At 40.3% G+C, this 20,419-nt stretch overlaps 2 protein-coding genes across 2 annotated transcripts; one reads left to right on the top strand and one right to left on the bottom strand.

Annotated features, from left to right (window-relative positions):
• Nucleotides 1–4,145: 4,145 nt before the first annotated feature.
• Nucleotides 4,146–6,799, top strand: LOC101048817 (disintegrin and metalloproteinase domain-containing protein 21). Its single transcript, XM_003924488.4, has one exon. It carries the CDS (start codon nucleotides 4,440–4,442, stop codon nucleotides 6,603–6,605), a length of 2,166 nt encoding a protein of 721 aa, XP_003924537.2. The 5' UTR covers nucleotides 4,146–4,439; the 3' UTR covers nucleotides 6,606–6,799.
• An 8,384-nt stretch (nucleotides 6,800–15,183) lies between these two features.
• LOC101049128 (disintegrin and metalloproteinase domain-containing protein 20-like) lies at nucleotides 15,184–17,531 on the bottom strand. Its single transcript, XM_003924489.4, has one exon. It carries the CDS (start codon nucleotides 17,529–17,531, stop codon nucleotides 15,303–15,305), a length of 2,229 nt encoding a protein of 742 aa, XP_003924538.1. The 3' UTR covers nucleotides 15,184–15,302.
• Nucleotides 17,532–20,419: the final 2,888 nt, after the last annotated feature.

The following is a 20,419-nucleotide window of genomic DNA, read 5'->3' as shown; positions in this document are numbered from 1 at the left end:
TTGTCTCATTTGAGAGTCCACTAACATTGGAGAACATGGATTTCTAGTGGTACCACTTCACAGTATCCATGGAAGAATGATGGTACTTCAGGAGCTTTGGTCTCTGGAAGTCCTAGGAATGAAAACAACGAGTCTGGCTTAAAGATTTTTTTTTTGAAGTTATTCTCCTGTTATCAGCTCATGCTGAGCTCCAAGAAAAAGAACAATATGATGCAGGTTTGTGTGGCTTATCAGTCCTTTCCACAACATTGTATCATTTATTAGTTCTTTCCATTTTCAAACCTCCCATCACAACTCTCACTCCATAATAAGTAGAAAATATATCAAGAGAGATACAGAGGGTAAATCTGGCAGTTAGGATTTCACCCTGATTCAGAGATCTTTATTCTTGGAAGTTTTGTCTATCAACTTTGCTTTTCTCTTCCATGCTTCTTGCACCTTGTGGAATAAGGTGCCTAACTTGCACCAATGAAAACTGCTCAAATCAATCCAGCCTCTTTAGGCAAGTTAATTGCAAGGATAATGTTCAGACTGAAACAAGTTTTCCCCATCTACCAGCATCCACATAGCCAATCTAGGACAAGAAAAGAAAAACCTTAAATATTTTATACTAGAAAGGAAGGGTACTTGGATAACTAAATACTGTGACTGAAAGACAATGAGAATGGATTTTCAGCTACTGGCACTATACATGAATGAGGAAACTCAGAACATTGAGGAGGTGTGAATGCAATATCCAGGGGAATAAAGAACAGAACAATATGACATAGGAAGTTTTGAAGTATCTGCTGAATTTTATATCTCCATTGCTTATGCTGAGGATTCAGGACAAGTTATTTCAGTTCTGATTTGTATATTCTCTTTTTAAGCCTTTCACAAAGACATTAGTTTGGGGATTTTTTTTTTTTTTCAGAGTAGCATTGGTAGCTTTGATGAAGGAAAGGAGAAAATATGTGAAGAATTAATGCAGTTCCTGCCCATCCCTCCCCACCCTCCCCCCGCCACCGCCCCAGCCATTTGTGTCATTTAGGACTTTCAAGAGTTAAAGATTTGGCATATATTGCTTGAAGGGATGAAATTGATAGCAGAGCTCCAATGGATTGGAGACAAGAACATTAAGAGAAATGGGAGATGATGAAAGACAAAAGTGTTTGGATTCTCTTCGAGTTTGAGAAATAGGTATAGCAAAAGAAAGGGAGAGCTGGAAAAATGAAAATTATTGGTAGATTGCTTAGGATATATAAAATTTTTTGTGTATTGACAAGGTATAGATTATGACTATGAGTGGGTAGGCTGAATTATACTGAAGATGACTTGAAGAGGTTAAAGAAAAACTTTTTAAAATTCTGGCTTGTTTTCACATGAGTTGTCTAAATACTCGCTAATATTACTTTAAGATGAGGGTACCATTTTAGGTGGAGAATAATTTTATTAGTCAGGGGCCAAAGCCTTTGAATTTTGTCCAAGAGCACTGAGGGTGGTTGAAGAGACATGTAGTGAGATACATGGTTTGGTGTTGATGCTGTGGGCTGTGGAGAAGAGGAACTCTGGACCTTGTAGTACATGTGACTTCCGGAGATGGGATTTCTCAGGAGGAAGCCTTTAGGCAAGTGGTAAATTCTGTTGAAACTCAGATTTAACAGGGTAAGCAGATGTAGGGAGCTTTCTGTGAAGAGGTTCAGGATGGAGTTTGGTTCTCTGTCTGTCTCCTTTTGTCATTAAAGGAAGACTCTGGAAAGCACAAGGGAAGGTGTAAGAAGGGAATATAAGAGAACTTGAATCAGAGCAAAGAAAGCATTGATTAGAAATGGATTTAAAATCCAGGAGATGATTGGTGTTGGGTCAGGCATGTTCAATTTTATATCTTCTATGTAAGTCTCCTTAGCTTAGCTTAATTTAAATGCTCTTCCTTTTTATTCTTGTAAGAAACAGCACCTACCTTCATCAATATGTTGATCACAGTCAGAGGTGAATTTAAGTTTCTGGGCCTAATGCACCTACAAGATGAGAGGCCCACTTTAAGAAAAATAATACCAAGTTACAACTGCAGAAAATAAGTATGAAAACTTATTTATTTTAATATTTTATTTATTAGCATAAGAAAGAAGCCACAACAAATTATAAATATTAAAAGGTTGAAAACACCATAAACATCAAAAAATTTAATCTCCTCATATTTATATTAATCAACTTCCTGACTCACTTCTACAATTCCTTTTCCCTACAGTTTTTAAGTTGCTGCTTATTTAATTGCCTCCCTTAAGATAATTATCTTGTTATAATTTCTGTGGCAAGAACTGAAAGACATTTGCCTTTCTCTAGCATGTTTAATAAAAATTTACTTTGTATTATTAATAGTTTGGAAAAGAATATTCAGCTTCACAGCTTGTTGGCAAGAAGATAATTAATTTTGCTATTGTGAAATTTTAGAAAACCTTTGTTAAGTCTTTTATGTATAAGTTATAATATTTCAGGGCATTTCAGATTTTTCTTATATAGTGACTAATCTTGATCACTCTTAATTTAATGACTTCCATAAAATCCATTGTTGAGCCTCTTACGGGGTCTTTATGGAGGTCTGTACAATGAGAATCCCTGAAGCATAAACTTCATTATCTTTAGATTAAAATGGTTTTGATCATATTATAATTATCTGTTTATTTGTTTCTATACAGGCTCAGGGCTTATTAACCTCATTGTTGACAGTCATTTGATACTATATGAAATATATGGACATTCTCCTCAGCAAAAAAACAAGGCACGAAATATATGAAATATTAAATGCAATATTATAGACCTCCTAAAGCTTATTTTTGCTCCTGCCACAAGCTTCTGCACTAAATTGATAATTTAGTTAATGTTCTGTATTTTAATTTTCTTTCTTTAATATCTAGCACAATGTCCTGCACTTTGTATGCTCCAAACACATAAAGTCTTGTTTAATAAATAGGAAAAGAAATGGATGAGTGTTGCCAGCTAGACTATATGACAGGTGCAGAAATTTCTTTCTCTTTCTTTCTTTCTTCCTTCCTTCCTCCTTTCTTTTCCTTTCCTTTTTTTCCTTTTCCTTTGCCTTTCCTTTCCTTTTTTTTTTTTTTAAGACAAAGTCTTACTCTGTTGCCCAGGCTGGAGTACAGTGGTGTGAGCTTGTCTCTCTGCAACCCTCTACCTCATGGGTTCAAGCGACTCTCGTGCCTCAGCCTCCCAAGTAGCTAGGATTACAGGCATGTGCCACCACACCCAGCTAATTTTTGTATTTTTAGTAGAGAGGGGCTTTCACCATGTTGACCAGACTGGTCTCAAACTTCTGACTTCAGGTGATCTACCCGCCTTGGCCTCCCAAAGTACTGGGATTACAGGCATGAGCCACTATGCCTGGCCAAAATTCCCCACTTTCAAAAATTGTTGGTAAATATATTTGAGCAAACACTGGGACTCTTCCCAGGCAATCCTAAAATACCAGAATCTCCAATGGCTTTGCCCTACTAAGACAAGAGTTTCTTTTCCCAAGACCTTTAAACTGCACAGATTCTCATTTTCTCTTCTGAAAGCATCTCCTTTTGTCTTTGGGATTCTCCTGTCAGTAATTAGAGAGAACAGCATTAGTCTCTCCATACCCTTAAATGATGTCAGTGTTTAATGAATTTTTTTCTTTTCTAAAAATTGTAATACAATATGAATGCATTTTAGTAGCATTTATTTATAATCCAAGACAATTTGCCACCCCTACTGCTGTTTTCTATTTTTCATTGTGTACAGAGCTATACAAAGCACTATAGAGGATACTAAAATGAATGAAAATCATAAGCCCTGTAGTAAGAATCTGTCAATCTAATAAAGTTATGAGCAAAGATGAATACGAGGAATAGTAAATAACTTAGAGATAAAGAAACTATAGTACATCATCAGATTGACGCAACTCGACACAGACTTGTGATTATTTTTGATGTTTCCAGTTTTGACAGTCAAAGGAGACACTATCAATAGTTATTACAAAAGCAACAGGCATTAACTAATATTATCTTGGACAAATTGAGATATAGAGCCACCCTACACTTAAGGTTTTTTACTTTTGCTTTTACTTTTTGTTATGGACATTTTGATACTGTTTTCACCACTTGGCCAATGTTGTCTTATCTATGACCCCAGCTCCCCAACCCCATTTACTAAAAGCAAATCCAAAGCATTTTCTTGATTCATCAACCAGTTTTTCACCACTCCATTCTTTTTCTCACCTGATTTCCTTTCTTATCCCCGTTCCAACCTATCTGTTTATTTTTACTTCCAGCACTGCAGTTCTGATCTAACTTTGCCAGGACACAGATCCATAGGGTCAGCCCTGCATCCTGAGCAGCTCAGAGGGAGGAGCCAGACCAGCGGTGCCTCACACCTTGTCCTCTTCTGCTCTGGACAGATGGCTCCATAACGACAGCTTCATAATGTTAGTAGATGGGACCCTGCTGCACATCAGGGTCACTCTTCTGCTGCTCTTGCTTGGGGTGTGTTTTTCCATTTCCGGCTACTTTCAGGCTGGGCCCTCCCAGCATCTCACTCCCTCAGAAGTGGTGATCCCCTTGAAGGTGATCAGCAGGGGCAGAGGTGCAAAGGCTCCTGGATGGTTGTCCTATAGCCTGCGGTTTGGGGGCCAGAGACATGTTGTTCATATGAGGGTCAAGAAGCTCTTGGTTTCTAGACACCTCCCAGTGTTCACCTACACAGAGCAGCGGGCCCTCCTAGAGGATCGGCCCTTCATCCCAGATGACTGTTACTACCATGGTTTCGTGGAGGGGGCCCCTGAATCCTTGGTTGTTTTCAGTGCTTGTTTTGGGGGCTTGCGAGGAGTATTACAAATAAACGGTCTCACTTATGAAATTGAACCCATCAGGCACTCTGCCACATTTGAACACCTGATTTATAAGATAAACAGTAACGAGACACAATTCCCAGCTATGAGATGTGGCTTAACAGAGAAGGAAGTAGCACGCCAACGGTTGGAATCGGAAGAGGCTGAGAACTCAGCTCTGAAACCAAATTCTGTTGGTGACTGGTGGACCCATGCATGGTTTCTGGAGCTGGTTGTTGTGCTGAACCATGATTTCTTCATTTACTCTCAAAGCAACATCTCAAAGGTGCAAGAGGATGTATTTCTTGTTGTCAACATAGTGGATTCCATGTATAAGCAATTAGGTACTTATATACTTTTAATTGGAATTGAAATTTGGAATCAAGGAAATGTTTTCCCAATGACAAGCATAGAACAGGTCCTAAACGATTTTGCTCAATGGAAACACATCAGTCTTTCCCATCTACAGCATGATGCTGCACATATGTTCATTAAAAATTCATTTATAAGTATACTTGGTCTAGCCTACGTTGCAGGAATATGTCGTCCACCTATTGATTGTGGAGTTGATAATTTTCAAGGAGACACGTGGTCTCTTTTTGCCAACACTGTGGCCCATGAGTTAGGTCATACTTTGGGTATGCAGCATGATGAAGAATTCTGTTTTTGCGGGGAAAGAGGTTGCATCATGAGTACTTTCAGAGTGCCTGCAGAGAAATTCACCAATTGTAGTTATGCTGATTTTATGAAGACCACTTTAAACCAGGGATCATGTCTGCATGATCCTCCCAGATTGGGGGAAATCTTTATGCTAAAGCGTTGTGGGAATGGTGTGGTTGAAAGAGAAGAGCAGTGTGACTGTGGATCTGTACAGCAATGTGAACAAGATGCCTGTTGTCTGTCGAACTGCACTCTGAGGCCTGGGGCTGCCTGTGCTTTTGGGCTTTGTTGCAAAGACTGCAAGTTCATGCCATCAGGGGAACTCTGTAGACAAAAGGTCAATGAATGTGACCTTCCAGAATGGTGCAATGGATCATCCCATCAGTGTCCAGAGGATAGATATGTGCAGGACGGAGTCCCCTGCAGTGACAGTGCCTACTGCTATCAAAAGAGTTGTAATAACCATGACCAGCATTGCAGGGAGATTTTTGGCAAAGATGCAAAAAGTGCATCTGAGAATTGCTATAAAGAAATCAACTCTCAGGGCAACCGTTTTGGTCACTGTGGTATAAACGGCACAACATACCTAAAATGTCATATCTCTGATGTCTTTTGTGGGAGAGTTCAATGTGAGAACGTGAGAGACATTCCTCTTCTCCAAGATCATTTTACTCTGCAGCACGCTCATATCAATGGTGTCACCTGCTGGAGTATTGACTACCATTTGAGGATGAACACACCTGACATTGGTGAAGTGAAAGATGGTACAGTGTGTGGCCCAGGGAAGATCTGCATCCACAAGAAGTGTGTCAGTCTATCTGTCTTGTCACACGTCTGCCTTCCTGAGACCTGCAATATGAAGGGGATCTGCAATAACAAACATCACTGCCACTGTGGCCATGGGTGGTCCCCGCCCTACTGCCTGCACAGAGGCTATGGGGGTAGTGTCGACAGTGGCCCAGCATCTGCAAAGAGAAGAGTTTTGACAGTGATTATGATTCCTTCTTTGTCTGTTTTGATTTTCCTGTTTACTATTGGGCTTCTTATGTATCTACGACAACGTTCTGGTCCCAAGGAGACTAAGGCTCATTCATCAGGTTAAGAAAATGTCTCTAATTGAATATTCCATGCATTATTACACTTTAGTCTCTTGGCAGTGGAAATGTTAGTACATCCCTGAAAGTCAGCACATTTCTGACCATTCCCAGAACGCTGCAAAGATCTTCCCTTAAGTCAGTACCACAAACATTGTCATTACGTGCAGGTGATTCTTTACATGTTTCTATTGTTCATTGTTTTAAGCAGCAAATAAAGGTACATCGTTGTTATGTTTAGTCCGTGTTCTGTTTAGTCCTTGTTATGTTTCTTGTGCGTAGAGATGACTTATGGAAAAAGCATGAGATATGTCTGCATCAGAGTGTCCGCAGTGAGGCTTACCTTGTTACTGACATTTATCAGTGTGGGAAAATTAAATTTTCTGACACTCTGCTTCAAAATATGAAAAGGAATAGGGATGATAATAATATTTGTCCTACCCAACTTTTTGGGTTTATTTGGTAACCAAAAAAGAGAAAGAAATGAATTTTTTTAAGTGTAAACAAACCATTGTCTGATAAAAGCTTCTGACCTTACTCCGTTTGCTTCCTAACTTTTTGTCTTAATTTGGCAGTTTGGATATTTTTTTGGAGTATTTGCTTCACATACCAAAGTATAAACTCCATGAGGGTGAAATTGTTTTTATCTGTTTTGCTCACCGTTGTATCCTCGATACCTGCCACGGTGCACAGTGCTTTCTACCCAATGAATACTTAAGTAATGAATTCGAATGGAGTATTAAATATGTGAAATTAATCACAAAAAGTAAAAATAATAGTTTGCTACCTTTGGGATGTCATTATAATCCTCTTTTTAAAACTACTGGAGCTCTTGCTCTAAATTAAACTTTAAATACTTAAAATATGTTTATTTTAAATGCTGCTGTTTGAACCCAACATACTTTACTGGTTTTTTTTTTCCCCAGTATATCTTCTCCTCAGTCTATTCTCAGTGTTTTTGGAAACCTTCTCTCTTGAAAACACAGAGTGAATCAGATAACCTTTGTATTGATCAGTTAACTTCTGAATGGCACTCTGTAGATTTAGTCAAACAACTTTTTGCATATCATGTTTCATTATGGTTTGCCATTTGCATTTCTACATATTTTTTAGGATATATTTGGCTCTGTCATTCTCTGTGTATTTGTACATGCCATCCTCATTCCCCACATGCTGTTTACCACCCTCCTCCTACTCCCTTACCCTGGAAAACTCCTATTTTCTCTCCATAGAAGTTAAATGTCATATCTTCGTAGAAGCATCCCTTATGAAATGATAAGAGTTCCACTTGTGTGCCCCCGTCACTTTGTGGTCACTCCTTTATGGTTTGATGCCCTCCAGGAATAGAGATGGAGAGGATCCAAAAATGTGCTAGGACAAAGGACATCTAGTGGAGTCATACAAGGAAGGAGGAGTGAATCAAGAATACAACCTGGTTAAATCAGAGAAAGCTCCACATTTCATAAGTCTACACATCTATATGGAGACCAAAGATAGCTGCTCCAGTTTATTCTTTTTTGAAATGGTTTATTTAAAAAAAAACATTGAACTTGATTATAGTAAAATATATCACCCTAATGTTCTCTTATATTTGCTGAGTTTTGTATTTCTGCTTGAGATTACTTTGAAATAATCCATTTTTTTTCTGGAATTACTTTGGTTTCCGCTTTTATGCTTAATTGTGGAATTTATTTTGCTGCAAGGAATAAGATAGATATCTAATTGTACACTTTTCCAAATGGGTAGTGAGTTGTCCTGATAACACATTATAGAATAAATTCTTGATCACTGCTTTGGTGGTAAATTGGGATCCTGTATTGCATTTTAAAGTTAATTTGTTAGAGTCACCTTAATTTACTTGTAAATTTTTACAAGAAGCAGTGCATTTTGCAATATTCTTACTTTTGGAAAAGCTGTATACTTTATATTCATTGAGTTACTTAGAGCTATATCAATTATATCAGGATTGATAGATGTAATTAACCTTTTTATAACAAGCATAGAATCTTACCTCCTGTTTTAATTTAGATTGTCTAAAAATCAGACCTAGAGACAGGATTTAGGTGGAGTTAGTTTTTTGGGGAAGCACAAAACAGAATAGACTAATGACCAAGTTTTCTGTTTATACTACTGGAGTCATTCCTGTGGGCTGTCTGAGAAGTCATGTGAAACACAGCTTGGCGTAATACTCCATGGTTCAGGAGAAAGCTGTAAGGAAAAGAATACCTGAGACATAAGCACTTGAAGTGGTAAGCTCTCAGAGCACAGAAATTGTCTACCGTGGCTGCAAGTGAACTCAAGTGGGACAAGAAGATGTAGGGTGGGTTTTCAGCATCTACTCTACCCAGGTTCCTTAGAAAACATATGCTGAGGCAGGGAAACCGGTTTATTTGGAAAATGCAATCCTAGGAAAATGAGAGTAAAAGTAAAGGTTTTTGGAGCTGGAAAGTATGGTACAGCAGATGCTGGTGGTACCCACCTGTATCGTCTTAGGCTGACCCTTGAGGTTGTCTGTCTTGAGCTACTGATGACAAGTCCTGTACACACTAATGGCTTTCTACTTTATGGGGGTGTGCTCAGACCATTCATGGAGTAGGCTGGAAGCAAGAAGGAGTTAATGCATCTAAACCAATTCTCAATCAATGAGCATTGTGTGAATGAGCATGATAGCTTCCCCAGTCCTCATGGGACTTCTCTGTGGTCTTAGGGCCCAAGTGAGGCTGTACATTGTTACTAGAACAGGAACTGGGTCTCGCCACTTTCCCTCCAAAAAACCCTCAAAAAGCTCTCTTCTTTTCTTCAAAAGTCTTCTTTGAGCATCTATTGAAAAAGCTGACTGGAGACGGTTGCAGTCTATCCGATTCTCCCTCTGACTCTCCCCCATAGACTTTCTTTCAAACTGTGTCTTAACTGTTATTAACCCTCACTGTTTTCTTAACAGTTTAGGCACAGAACTGACATCCCTTTGCTCCAGTCTTACAAACCCTGGCCATGTGAACTAACCCACTGACTGCTGGGTATATCAGCATCTAGATTTTGCAAAATCTAATCTGAACTTGTTTTCATTTCTGCTGATGCAAGTGCCTGATGGATCAAGTCCAGAGCATGGATGCATGACAAGGTATGGCATCCATGACCAGCAAAACAATGTCACACTAGTTCTCTGGTGAGTTGATTGGACACTTCGATAAAACCTTGAAAACTGATCTCTGTTTAGGTAAAGACATTAGAAATTTTTCCCTATGTATTGTAGGCAGAGATGATGCAGGACCTTTCATAGGTAACTTCCGAAGGCAGTAGTACAATCATTCCACAGATGGCACACATAAGCTTCTCAAAAAGGTCATAAATGGTCCTTCCACTGACTTATGGTTCAAATACTTGCCATATCACCAGAGGTTATGGATGGTCCAGAAGTCAGCCCTGAGCAACCTGGATTTGCTCACTTGCTCCTCTCAATAGATTGATAGGCACCAAAGATTACATGGAGATAGTGTGGTGAATATTCCAAAAATGTGGAATAACTTGGCCAGGTGACAAAATCAAGCCCTATAGCCGCCAAAACCAAACTAAATTGATATTGTGCAATCTGTTCAAGCTCAAAGCACTTTGGAAACTGTAGTTCCAGAAGTGACTATCTGACCTGCCTTTTCCTGAATGTAGCAAGCCATAAAGCTTCCATGGAGAAAGATGCCTTCCCTGTCCCAGGACAAGAAAATAACCCTATCCCCAGGATTGGAAATTGTTGCTCCAGTAGACCTGTACAAATAAAGTAATTCTTATCTCCCACTAGCTTTATATCTCCTCCTTGACACTCCCCACTAGTATATCTCCTAGTAACCTCCCTGGAATTCACTGTCCCTAGCTTAGATCCTTTTGTGGATCAATAAATTCACAAATGTATTGTTCTTTTTCTAAAAGTATAACAGCTTTCTGCTTTAGCCATTATTTTACATCTTCACACTCTTGAGAGGATCCCTATGATATGAGTGCCTCCAAGGCGCACAAAACAGGTAGTCATGATGGCAGAGATAGAGGCTGAATAGCTTGGACTCCACTTGCCAAGAGAGTTAATCAAGACACTGCTGCTATGAAATGTCCAACTTGCCAGTGACACAGATCAAGGCTGAGGTCCTGGGAAGGCGCTACTCTTCAAGGAAACCAAATAGCAAATTAGTGGGACATTGACTACTTTGTGTCCCTTTTATCCTGGGAGGGCCAGTCATTAGTTCACACAAGAAAATATACGTATTCTAGTTATAACATTGTCTGCAGAGCTTGAGCTGGCATCACTACTGATGGCATATGGATCATAGGATTTTTTTTTTCTTTTTTTGTTGTGTCTCTGCCAGGTGAATTGTAGGATCTTAAGCATGGAATCTCACACAACTTGGCATATGAACAAAGGATTCATTCACTCTTTAGTGCAGGCGTCCCCAAACTTTTTACACAGGGGCCAGTTCACTGTCCCTCAGACCGTTGGAGGGCCACCACATACTGTGCTCCTCTCACTGACCACCAACGAAAGAGGTGCCCCTTCCTGAAGTGCGGCGGGGGGCCGGATAAATGGCCTCAGGGGGCCGCATGCGGCCTGCGGGCCTTAGTTTGGGGACGCCTGCTTTAGTGTATGAGATGCAGGAATGGTATATAGCAATGAATTATATTGTTTCTATTGTATATCAAATATTAAGAAGCATCTATTCTTCCAGAGTGCTTAGAATGGCCAGCAGAAGGCAGAGCCAGAGTGCCAGCTCAGAAACAATATTCTGAAAGAACTGAGTGCCAGCCTTCACAATGCAGTGTGTATATTCAGTCAGAGATTCCTATGTGGTGTTATATATCCAAAAGAAATAATATATGGGACCAAGAACCAAGGAAGAGAAGCTGGGTGGCCTCACTTACCATCACACGTGATGATCCGATGATCCATTGATCCGCTTCTCCTCCCTGCAACTGTCTGCTCTCTAGGCAGGTCTTGGTCCACAAAGAGAATGCAGCTTTGCCAGAGGACCCAGCAAAAGTTCCATAGACCTGCAAGCTGCCCTCAGGGCATCTGGGACACCTTCTGTTCAAGGACCAGCAGGTAAAAAGAAGAGTCATTTTGACAGGAGAAATTGACCCTGAATAGCAGCGGAGGAGGTAAGACTGGTGAGCGCCAGAAGAGGAATGGAGGATTATATGGAGAAACTAGGGGATTCACTTGGGATCCACTTGGAACCACCCCAACGCAATGGTAAGTGAATGGATATGTGTAGCAAGGTTGACCTGAGAAGATCTCAGACCCTTCTGGGATGAAGGTGCAAAAGATTTAAAACAAACATTATAGCAAGTGCTCTGGGTCCTCCCTGACTTCCAGTTTTGTCCCTTTTTCTTTCTTCTTTTTCTTTTTTTAAAAAGCTAAAACAAAATTAATGTTATGAAGGTGGGGGTCTCTCTATGTTGCCCAAGCTGGTCTCAAAGTCCTGGGCTCAAGCATTCCTCCCACCTTGACCTCCCAAAATGCTAGGTTTACCGGCATGAGCAACCCCACCCAGTGCCCTCTCCCCAACCCTTTTTAAAAAAACAATATACCTTACACAACCCATGGCTATCCAAAACCCCACAAAGTTTGGAAAGGATTCACAGAATTATTGTTCTGTTGGTTACTAGACTTCAAAGAAGGGACAAGAAAATATGAACAGCCCCCATCTGCTGTTTTTGTTAAGGTGAAAACTGATGCTAAAATTGAAAGGATAAGGACAGCTACTCAAAGCGTTCCCATCTTGTAAAAACCTTCACCATGCTTCACTTGTGACATCACTTGGTCTTCAAGTACTCCCTGATGTAATTCAATTGAATAAAGCCTTTAACCTCTCTGTGAGTCACTTTTCCAAAAAACTATGTATATATAAATTTTGTTTTATTACTTGGGATAGGCCTGGACGAAATGCCAACACTGCCCCATTTTGTGTCAAAGACAGCATTATCAAAGAACCCTAAATTCCTTGGGTGGAGAGGTCAGCCCTGCTCTTGATCTCTGATTTTTTTCTTTTTTTCCTCTCATTTTTATTTTTATTATTGATTTCCAACTTTTATTTTAACTTCAGTGGTGCACATGCAGGATAGGATACGCAGGTTTGTTACATGGGTAAACACTGCCACGGTGCTTTGCTGCACAGACCATCCCATCACGACTTTGTATCATAGCATGGTGGTTGCATGCTTTGATTTTTTTCAAGGTAACATTTCGTCAGAGTGAAGTCAGTATTTTCCTTCTGTCTTTCTGAGTTCTTCAGATGTGCAGAGAATTTAGTTAGGCAACTTTCCTAAGGTGGGACAAGACTTTTCTATTATCTCAAATCCCTCTACTACGGAAACTCCTATTTATTCCAAACAGCTGGCCAGATCTTTGTAGATATATGGTCTGGTGCAACGTTGCTCAATCTGTTGAATTCCTAGGTTGGCGTGATTTCATAAGGTATACATTTGAACTGCAGTGCCTTTGGTTACTTGGGGCATGTCAAACTTGTGCATTTTTGTGTCACCTTAGAAGGGTAGCAAGATAGATGATACACCACAGATAACTTACTTTAATTGGTATGAAGAAACCAGAAAAAGAAATATGTTAAACAGTCTCTAGTCTTGAGACCTGTTTTCAACAATTTCAATGTTCTTCCTTTGCCAAAGGCCTTTCCCTTCTGTCTACCTCTGTTTATGCCTCTGATTCTCACCTCCCTTGTATCCTGATCCCTGTCTTCTTAAGGACCCCCTTGCTTCTTTTCCTCCACACCTCCAGCTCCCTCTTACTATTTGACCTGGAACACCACCTTTTGTTGGATATGACAAGCCCTAAAAACGAGAAAATATTTAAACACACACACACACACACACACACACACACACACACACACACAACTTCACTCTGTCACCCAGGCTGGAGTGCAGTGGTATGATCATGACGCACTGTAACCTCTAGCTCCTGGTCTCAAGTGATCCTCCTGCCTGAGCCTCCCAACTAGCTGAGTCTATAGGGACATACTATCACACCTGGCTGACTTTTAAATTTTTTTTAGAGACAGCATCTTGCTATCTTGCTCAGGTTGGTCTTGAATTCCTATCCTTAAGTGATCTTCCTGCTTCAGCCTCCTGATTAACTAGGATTACAGCCATGTGCCACCATGCCTAGATAAATTCTTTATATTTTGTCTTGACAGGGTCGCACTACATTGCCCAGGCTGATCTCAAACTGATCCTCCCTCCTCAAACTCCTGAATCGCTAGGACTACAGGTATGTGCCACCATGTTTGGATAATTTTTTTTTGATATTTTATAGAGATAGGGTCTCACAGTGTTCCCCAGGTTGGTCTCAAACTCCTGGCCTCAAGTGACCCTCCCGCCTCAGGCCCCCAAAGCACTGGGATTATAGCTGTGAGTAACCATGCCCAACCTTAGTGCAGTATTTCTGAAACGATTCTTCCTGTTTCCCTGTAGTTAAGATTTTGGGACTGTACATGTAACAGACAGTTAGTTCCATCCTGTAATTTATGAATAGGCGGGGCTTAGGCAATTCCTGGAGATTTTAAATAGAAGATCCCATACCTTTAATATCCAGAGAAATTGAGAAGTGATTTATCAGTGAATAATGACCCTTTCTGTAATAGTTTAACAGCGAAGACAAAAAGCCAGACATTACATATGGGATTCCCCAGGCTTAGCACTATGCAAAAATACCGAGAATAATGAAAATGATAGCAGACAGCATGTATCAAGTGCCTAAAATGTTTCAGGCCTTTCGTAGGTGCTTTCTTTTGATTGTCACAAGGTTTGGCAAAGTACATTTCAACTGTGAATGTAAAACGTGAACCTTGAAACTCTGAAATTTTAAGACTTTGCCTATAATCACATAATCAGCAGTCGGTAGAATCACTGTTGAAATTCAAGGTGCCTATGACACAAAAGAATTTTAAAACCTTCCTACTGTATCACTGCCAGAGTTGCCTTTTATACGTGTTTAACACTAGCAATAAAATGGACAAATAACAAACATCTCATATGTAATCAGTCAGAAGAAGACCTAAAGGCCAGGCACAGTGTCTCACGCCTGTCATCCCAGCACTTTGTGAGGCCAAGGCGGGTGAACCACTTGAAGCCAGGAGTTTAAGACCAGCCTGGCCCGCAAAGTGAAACCCTGTCTCTATTAAAAATACAAAGATTAGTCAGGTGTGGCGGCGCACACCTGTATCCCAGCAACTCAGGAGATTGAGGCGGGAGAATTGCTTCAATCTGGGCGACAGAGGTTGCAAGGAGCTGAGATGGGACCACTGCATTCCCGCCTCGCAGCCTGGGCACCAGAGTCAAAACCTGTCCCCAAAAGAAAAAAAAGGAAAAAGACCTTAAGAGTGTTAAAATAAATGTATGTTACTACAAACAGGATTTGCCACGGGGGTGTCTTAAACATTAGACCCCAAATCTTAAATGAGTACAGGTCCTCTTTATAGTGAATCTAAGAGTTTCTGCCATCATCTATAGAAGTATTAAGGATATGACCAGACATAAAATGTTAAGTAAATTTAAACACACAGACCCTTTTTAAATTGCCAAGTGATTTTATTTCAAGATGACATCAGAATTGCTAAAAGGTGACGTAATCGTCAGAGTGACTATTGATTATATCTCCCAGTAAGTGTCAATGGGATTTTCTCCATTGTGTGCATTCCCATTAGTATTTACTCATCAGGTTCAGTATTTTTCAATACGTTCTTGTCCATAAATTCTATTGCTTTTGAAAAACCACCAAAGAGGAGTGAAACCAGAAAAAGGATGTAACGAGTAAATACTAAAAGCAGTACTCGGTTTGTATTCACAAGTACCCTGCCTGAAAGACGATATTGTTTGTCAGGTGGAGGGCCACTGTCTACACTACCTCCTTTTCCTTTCAGTTCACATGTTGGTGGCTTCCACCCATGCACACAGTGACAGTGGTTTTGGTTGTTACATACTCCTTTGTAATTGCATGTTTTAAGATCACACTCAAAATGCAGGTCTTGATAGAAAGTACAATTGTGTTTAAGACAGTATTTTCCTGGGCCACAGGTTGCGCCATCCACTACCAGCCCCATTTCTGGCAACTCTGTCCCCTGGTGTGCATCATAGCCAAAGCATTTTTCTTCTTTTACCTCCCGTACTAATATACTCCGAAATGTAGTGTGCTCACCTCCACCGGGAATGCTTTTGACACCACTACAGTGTAACATTCCACATAAAACATCATCTTCTTCACATGGAAAAGGTTTACTTCCCCCTGACCGTAGAATAACCCCACAGTTTCCAAATCGGTCACCCTTCACATTCAATTTGTTGTAGCATACTGGGGAGCCATCTTTCACTTGGTAGCCAAAAAGGGCTTGGCACTGCATATCACGGTCACTGCAGTTTCCTCTTACACAAACAGACACTGGTGAACATGGGGTTCCATCCTGGACGTAGAAGTCATCTGGACACGCTTCCTTTTTCCCATCACAGTATTCCGGTAGGTCACATATACCACCCACGTCTCTGCAAACCACTCCAGGGACAGCATATTTACACTCATGGCAGCAAAGTCCTGTATTGCAAACACTGCCAAGGGAAAGGGTACAAGAGGTCTCACAACATCTATCACTGGCACAATCTTTAAGGGAGCCACAGTCACACTCTTCCTTCTGATTTACGATTTTGTCTCCACAACGAGGAGCTACATAAGGAAAATTATCGTATGGAACATTTAAATTACTCAAACAAGGATCCCATTTATTAAGTACGTGTTGCATTTTCTCATAAGAACAATTGCTCAACATATCATTAAGATCAGGAACAGGAGCCATGACACAGTTGGTTCTTCGAAAACAGTAACAACCCTGAGAATCATGGAGCATGCCTAAGTTATGACCCAGTGTATGTGCTGTAACACATGCCCCCCTAAACAGGTGGTACCTCATTAAATAGACAAACATTGCTCCCCAGTTAGGGTTGCATATTCCATTAAAGCTGGCAAAACACTCACTGTTTCCAACTCGATGTGCAGTAAAAACAACTGAGGTATCATGTGGAATTTGAGGAGACACAACTTTAGATTTCCATACACCAAACCTTGGTACAATATTGCCAGGATTCCCAGTAAATTTAATCAATTCCTTCTGCTCCCATATGAACAAAACCCGTACATAGACATTTAAATAAACTGGTTTGAAAATGGTATGTATTATGCTGTTAAGAATCACTATATTCTCTATTACGTGTGACACATTAGGGCTCCGCAAGTATACTCCATGAGTAACCGTGTAGTGAAGTTTCAAGTTTTTTCTATGATGCCGCCACAAGTAAACATGACCTGCTCTGGGAGTTTCAGACAGTTTTACCTTTTCAGACTCATGATTTATCTCTTCCCCTTCAGTCTTACACCTAGTAGCCTCTCCCGGACTTTCTTCCGACACAAGCAGTGATACCAAATGCTCAAATCTGGAAGAAGCCTCCAGGGGTTTGATTTCATAAGTCAAGTCATCCACCTGCAGCATGCCACGCAGACCTCCACGGCAGGTGTCCAATGTGGCCACAGACCCTGGAACCCCTTCCAGGTAGCAGTAGTAGTGACAGTCTCGTGGGACAAAGGGGTAGTTCTCCTGCATGGCCCCCTGGTCATTATCAGTGAAAACAGGTAAATGTCTGGGTATCATGTTCTTCTTGAGCTTCATGTGAATCACGTGTCTTCGGCCCCGGAAACGCATGCTGTAAGAGAGTTGGTCTGGCGTCTCAACTCCGCCCCTCCTGTGGGGCAGTTTCCTGGGGATCACAATTTCTGAGGAAGTGAAGCGCCATCCTGGTGGGTCATGAAAACAATAGACCTGGGACAAGAGTGCCCAGAGAACAGGCAGCCAGAGAGCACCTATTAACGGGTCCTGGACCCAGGCAGATCCCATGAATAAGGGAACCTTTGACCAAAGAAAATGCAATCAAATGGGAGGCAGAAAGAGGATTCCTGTCTTCAGCCTTCTCCTCAGGACAGTTATGAGGAAATCAGAGTGAGTCTGCAGGCTTGGCACCCCCTGGTAGGGGGAAGGGTTAGACTATTACATAACAATGGTGTGATCATCAGGGGAGGCTGTTTTCAGTGAGCTGGAGACCTGGGGCGGGGCGGGGCGGGGCGGGGCGGGGTGGGGTGTGGTGCGGTGATCAAAGGAAGAGAAAAAAATGGTGGGAATTGAGAATAGCAGTGTATAACTGAGCTGAAACGTCCCTTGTCCTCTGAGGAAAGTCATAAGTGGGGTTTGATGAGTAAGTGGGCTTGATGCAGGTTGAAGACACTTAAGGACATTTTTCTGAAACCTAAATGAGGAAAGGATTCAACATGTAATTAAAAGAGGGAAGTGTGTACAATGATAAGGAAAGCGGAAACTTCTCCTTAAAAGAATTTTGAGGATAGACTTAGGGTTATAGAAATCAAATGGAGTTACGGTAATGAATGAATTGGAGAGTAGACAAATGTCATGAGAAAAATTAGGGTGTGTAACTATAGTTTCTTATCAAGTTAAACATATACCTATGCTGTGATCCAGCCATTTCAGTGCTAGGAACTAACCCACATAGTTTGTCTATGAATGTTCATAGCAGCATTATTCATAAATTCATTCTACAATCTGGAAACCAAGAACCAGTCCTTGATATGTGAATGAATAAACAAACTGATACATTCATTCACTGGAATACTCCTTTGTAATAACACGAACAAACTTCTGAAACACACACGATCATGGATGAAATTCACAGAAATTATGAGACAAAGAAACCAGACCAAATGATGTAGTTAATGCATGATTTAATTTATATGAAGTTCTAGGATACTTCAAATTAATCTATGGAAATGGAAATGTAATTATCAGTTTCTAGATGTGTGAGTGGGGGAGGGGCATAAGGGAACGTTCTGAAACAATGTAAAGTATCTTTTTTTTTTTTTTTTTTTAAATCAAACCACAAGGAATCAACCATCCTTGCTGACTTGCAATGCTTGGAGGAGGTGGTGGTGCGCACACCACTGCCTGTGGTTGTCTACAGCCAAGAAGGTCGAGGCGAGACGTGATTAGCTCTCAGAACCTGAGGGACCCAGCTCAGTCTTTCTCACCACACCCCACCAACAACCTCACCTCTACCATCGCTGCCATGTCCATACTGTCCCTTCCTTGAAAGATGCACAGAGCATCCCATTAAATCGAGTGTTAGTAGAGGGGCGTGGCCAGAAGCGTGAGCTCTGGAGCTGAGCTGACCTGGATTTGAATCAGGGCTCTGCCACTTAACCTCGGTTGGGACCCCCAGAGATAAGTCACTTAGCATCTCTGAGCCTCAGTTTCATAGTCTGTACAATGGAGATAAGACCCGGTCTATAGCAGAGCCTGAGGATGGCATGTGATCCTTCTTGTAGAGTGCCTGCCAGAATCAGTAAACTGTAGTCCTTCTTATTATTAAGGTCTAGAATCCCCTGCTTTGGCATAATACTTCTTCCTCAGTGTAACCCTTTCCAATCCCTGCAGCTGCTCTGGTGTCTTCCTTTTTTTAATTTATTAATTAATAATTTTTTTAATAAGAAAAAGAATAAAGAAGAGGAAGAAAGAGAAAGAGGAAGAGGGAGAGAGGATGGGGGTATTGCTTTATTGCCCGGGCTAGAATGTATCAATCAAGTATTTTGATTGAGATGGTGATTTCAAATAAAAATTCATCAAGCTGCACCCTTAAAATCTGTGTATTTTATCGTAAGCTAAGACACCCCAAGAGTTAATTTTCTACAAAGGGGCTGACTTCAATTTCTTTCTGACTCAATTTAGAATTAGCACATTATGAAATTATCTCAGAAACCATCTTCTTTCCATTTCAAAAATGATTTTAACACAGAATTGCATGAAACAGACTCAACTTGGTATAAGGAAGTTACCTAAAGCATCTTATCTCATTAATTTTTCTCTTATGAATCATATCTTTTAATTGGGAAGATTTACACAAGGTAATATTTAGAAAAGAAGAAAGAATATATTAATGTTTAAATGTGTTGTTTACAGTACTGAAAGATTTGTTTTTAATTCAGTGCAGTCAGAAATATTTTTAAAGTTCAAGAATGAGTTGATCTCAGCCTGAAATAAACTGGCCACAATTAAAAAAAAAAAAAAAACCATTCTAAGAAGAAAGTAATATAGTAAAGGTAGAAAGGGGAATAAAAGCAATCATAATGCTAAGAATTATAAAATGTACTAATTTATACTTTAGATATATATTAAGAATTATTAAAAAATAGGAACACATAAAAAGGGTTGGGCCATTTAAGGAGGAAATAATAACTAGTTATCCATTTATTATTTGATGTGACAGGAAGTGTTGACTGGAATCTGCGTGAATGGGGATGACATAAAGGAAGTAATATTAGAAAGATAATTAGGCTGCTTTTTATATTCAGGTACTGTTTTAAGAAAACTCTCAAATCATTTTTTTCCCTCTGCTCTCCCATTACCACAACAGTCAACACAAAAGAAGACTTCTGTTACCAAAAGTGTGGGGTTTTTTTTTCCCCACACACCAAGCAGCAGATACCAGCTGTGTGTCCTCCAAATCTGGATATAGAAAAAACAATCCTAAAATTCATGTGAAATCATAAAAGACTTCCATTATAGTGTGAAGCTGGAGGCCTCACACTACCTGACCCGAAAATATATGACAAATCTATTGTAATCAAAACATCATGATAACGACATAAAAATAAACCCGTAGGCCAATAGAATAGAATACAAAACCCAGAAATAAATCCACAACCCTGATCCTTGACAAA

This window comes from Saimiri boliviensis, chromosome 2 (assembly GCF_048565385.1).
Source record: "Saimiri boliviensis isolate mSaiBol1 chromosome 2, mSaiBol1.pri, whole genome shotgun sequence".
NCBI classification, from domain to species: Eukaryota; Metazoa; Chordata; class Mammalia; order Primates; family Cebidae; genus Saimiri; species Saimiri boliviensis.
This window is presented reverse-complemented; position numbering and strand designations above follow the sequence as displayed.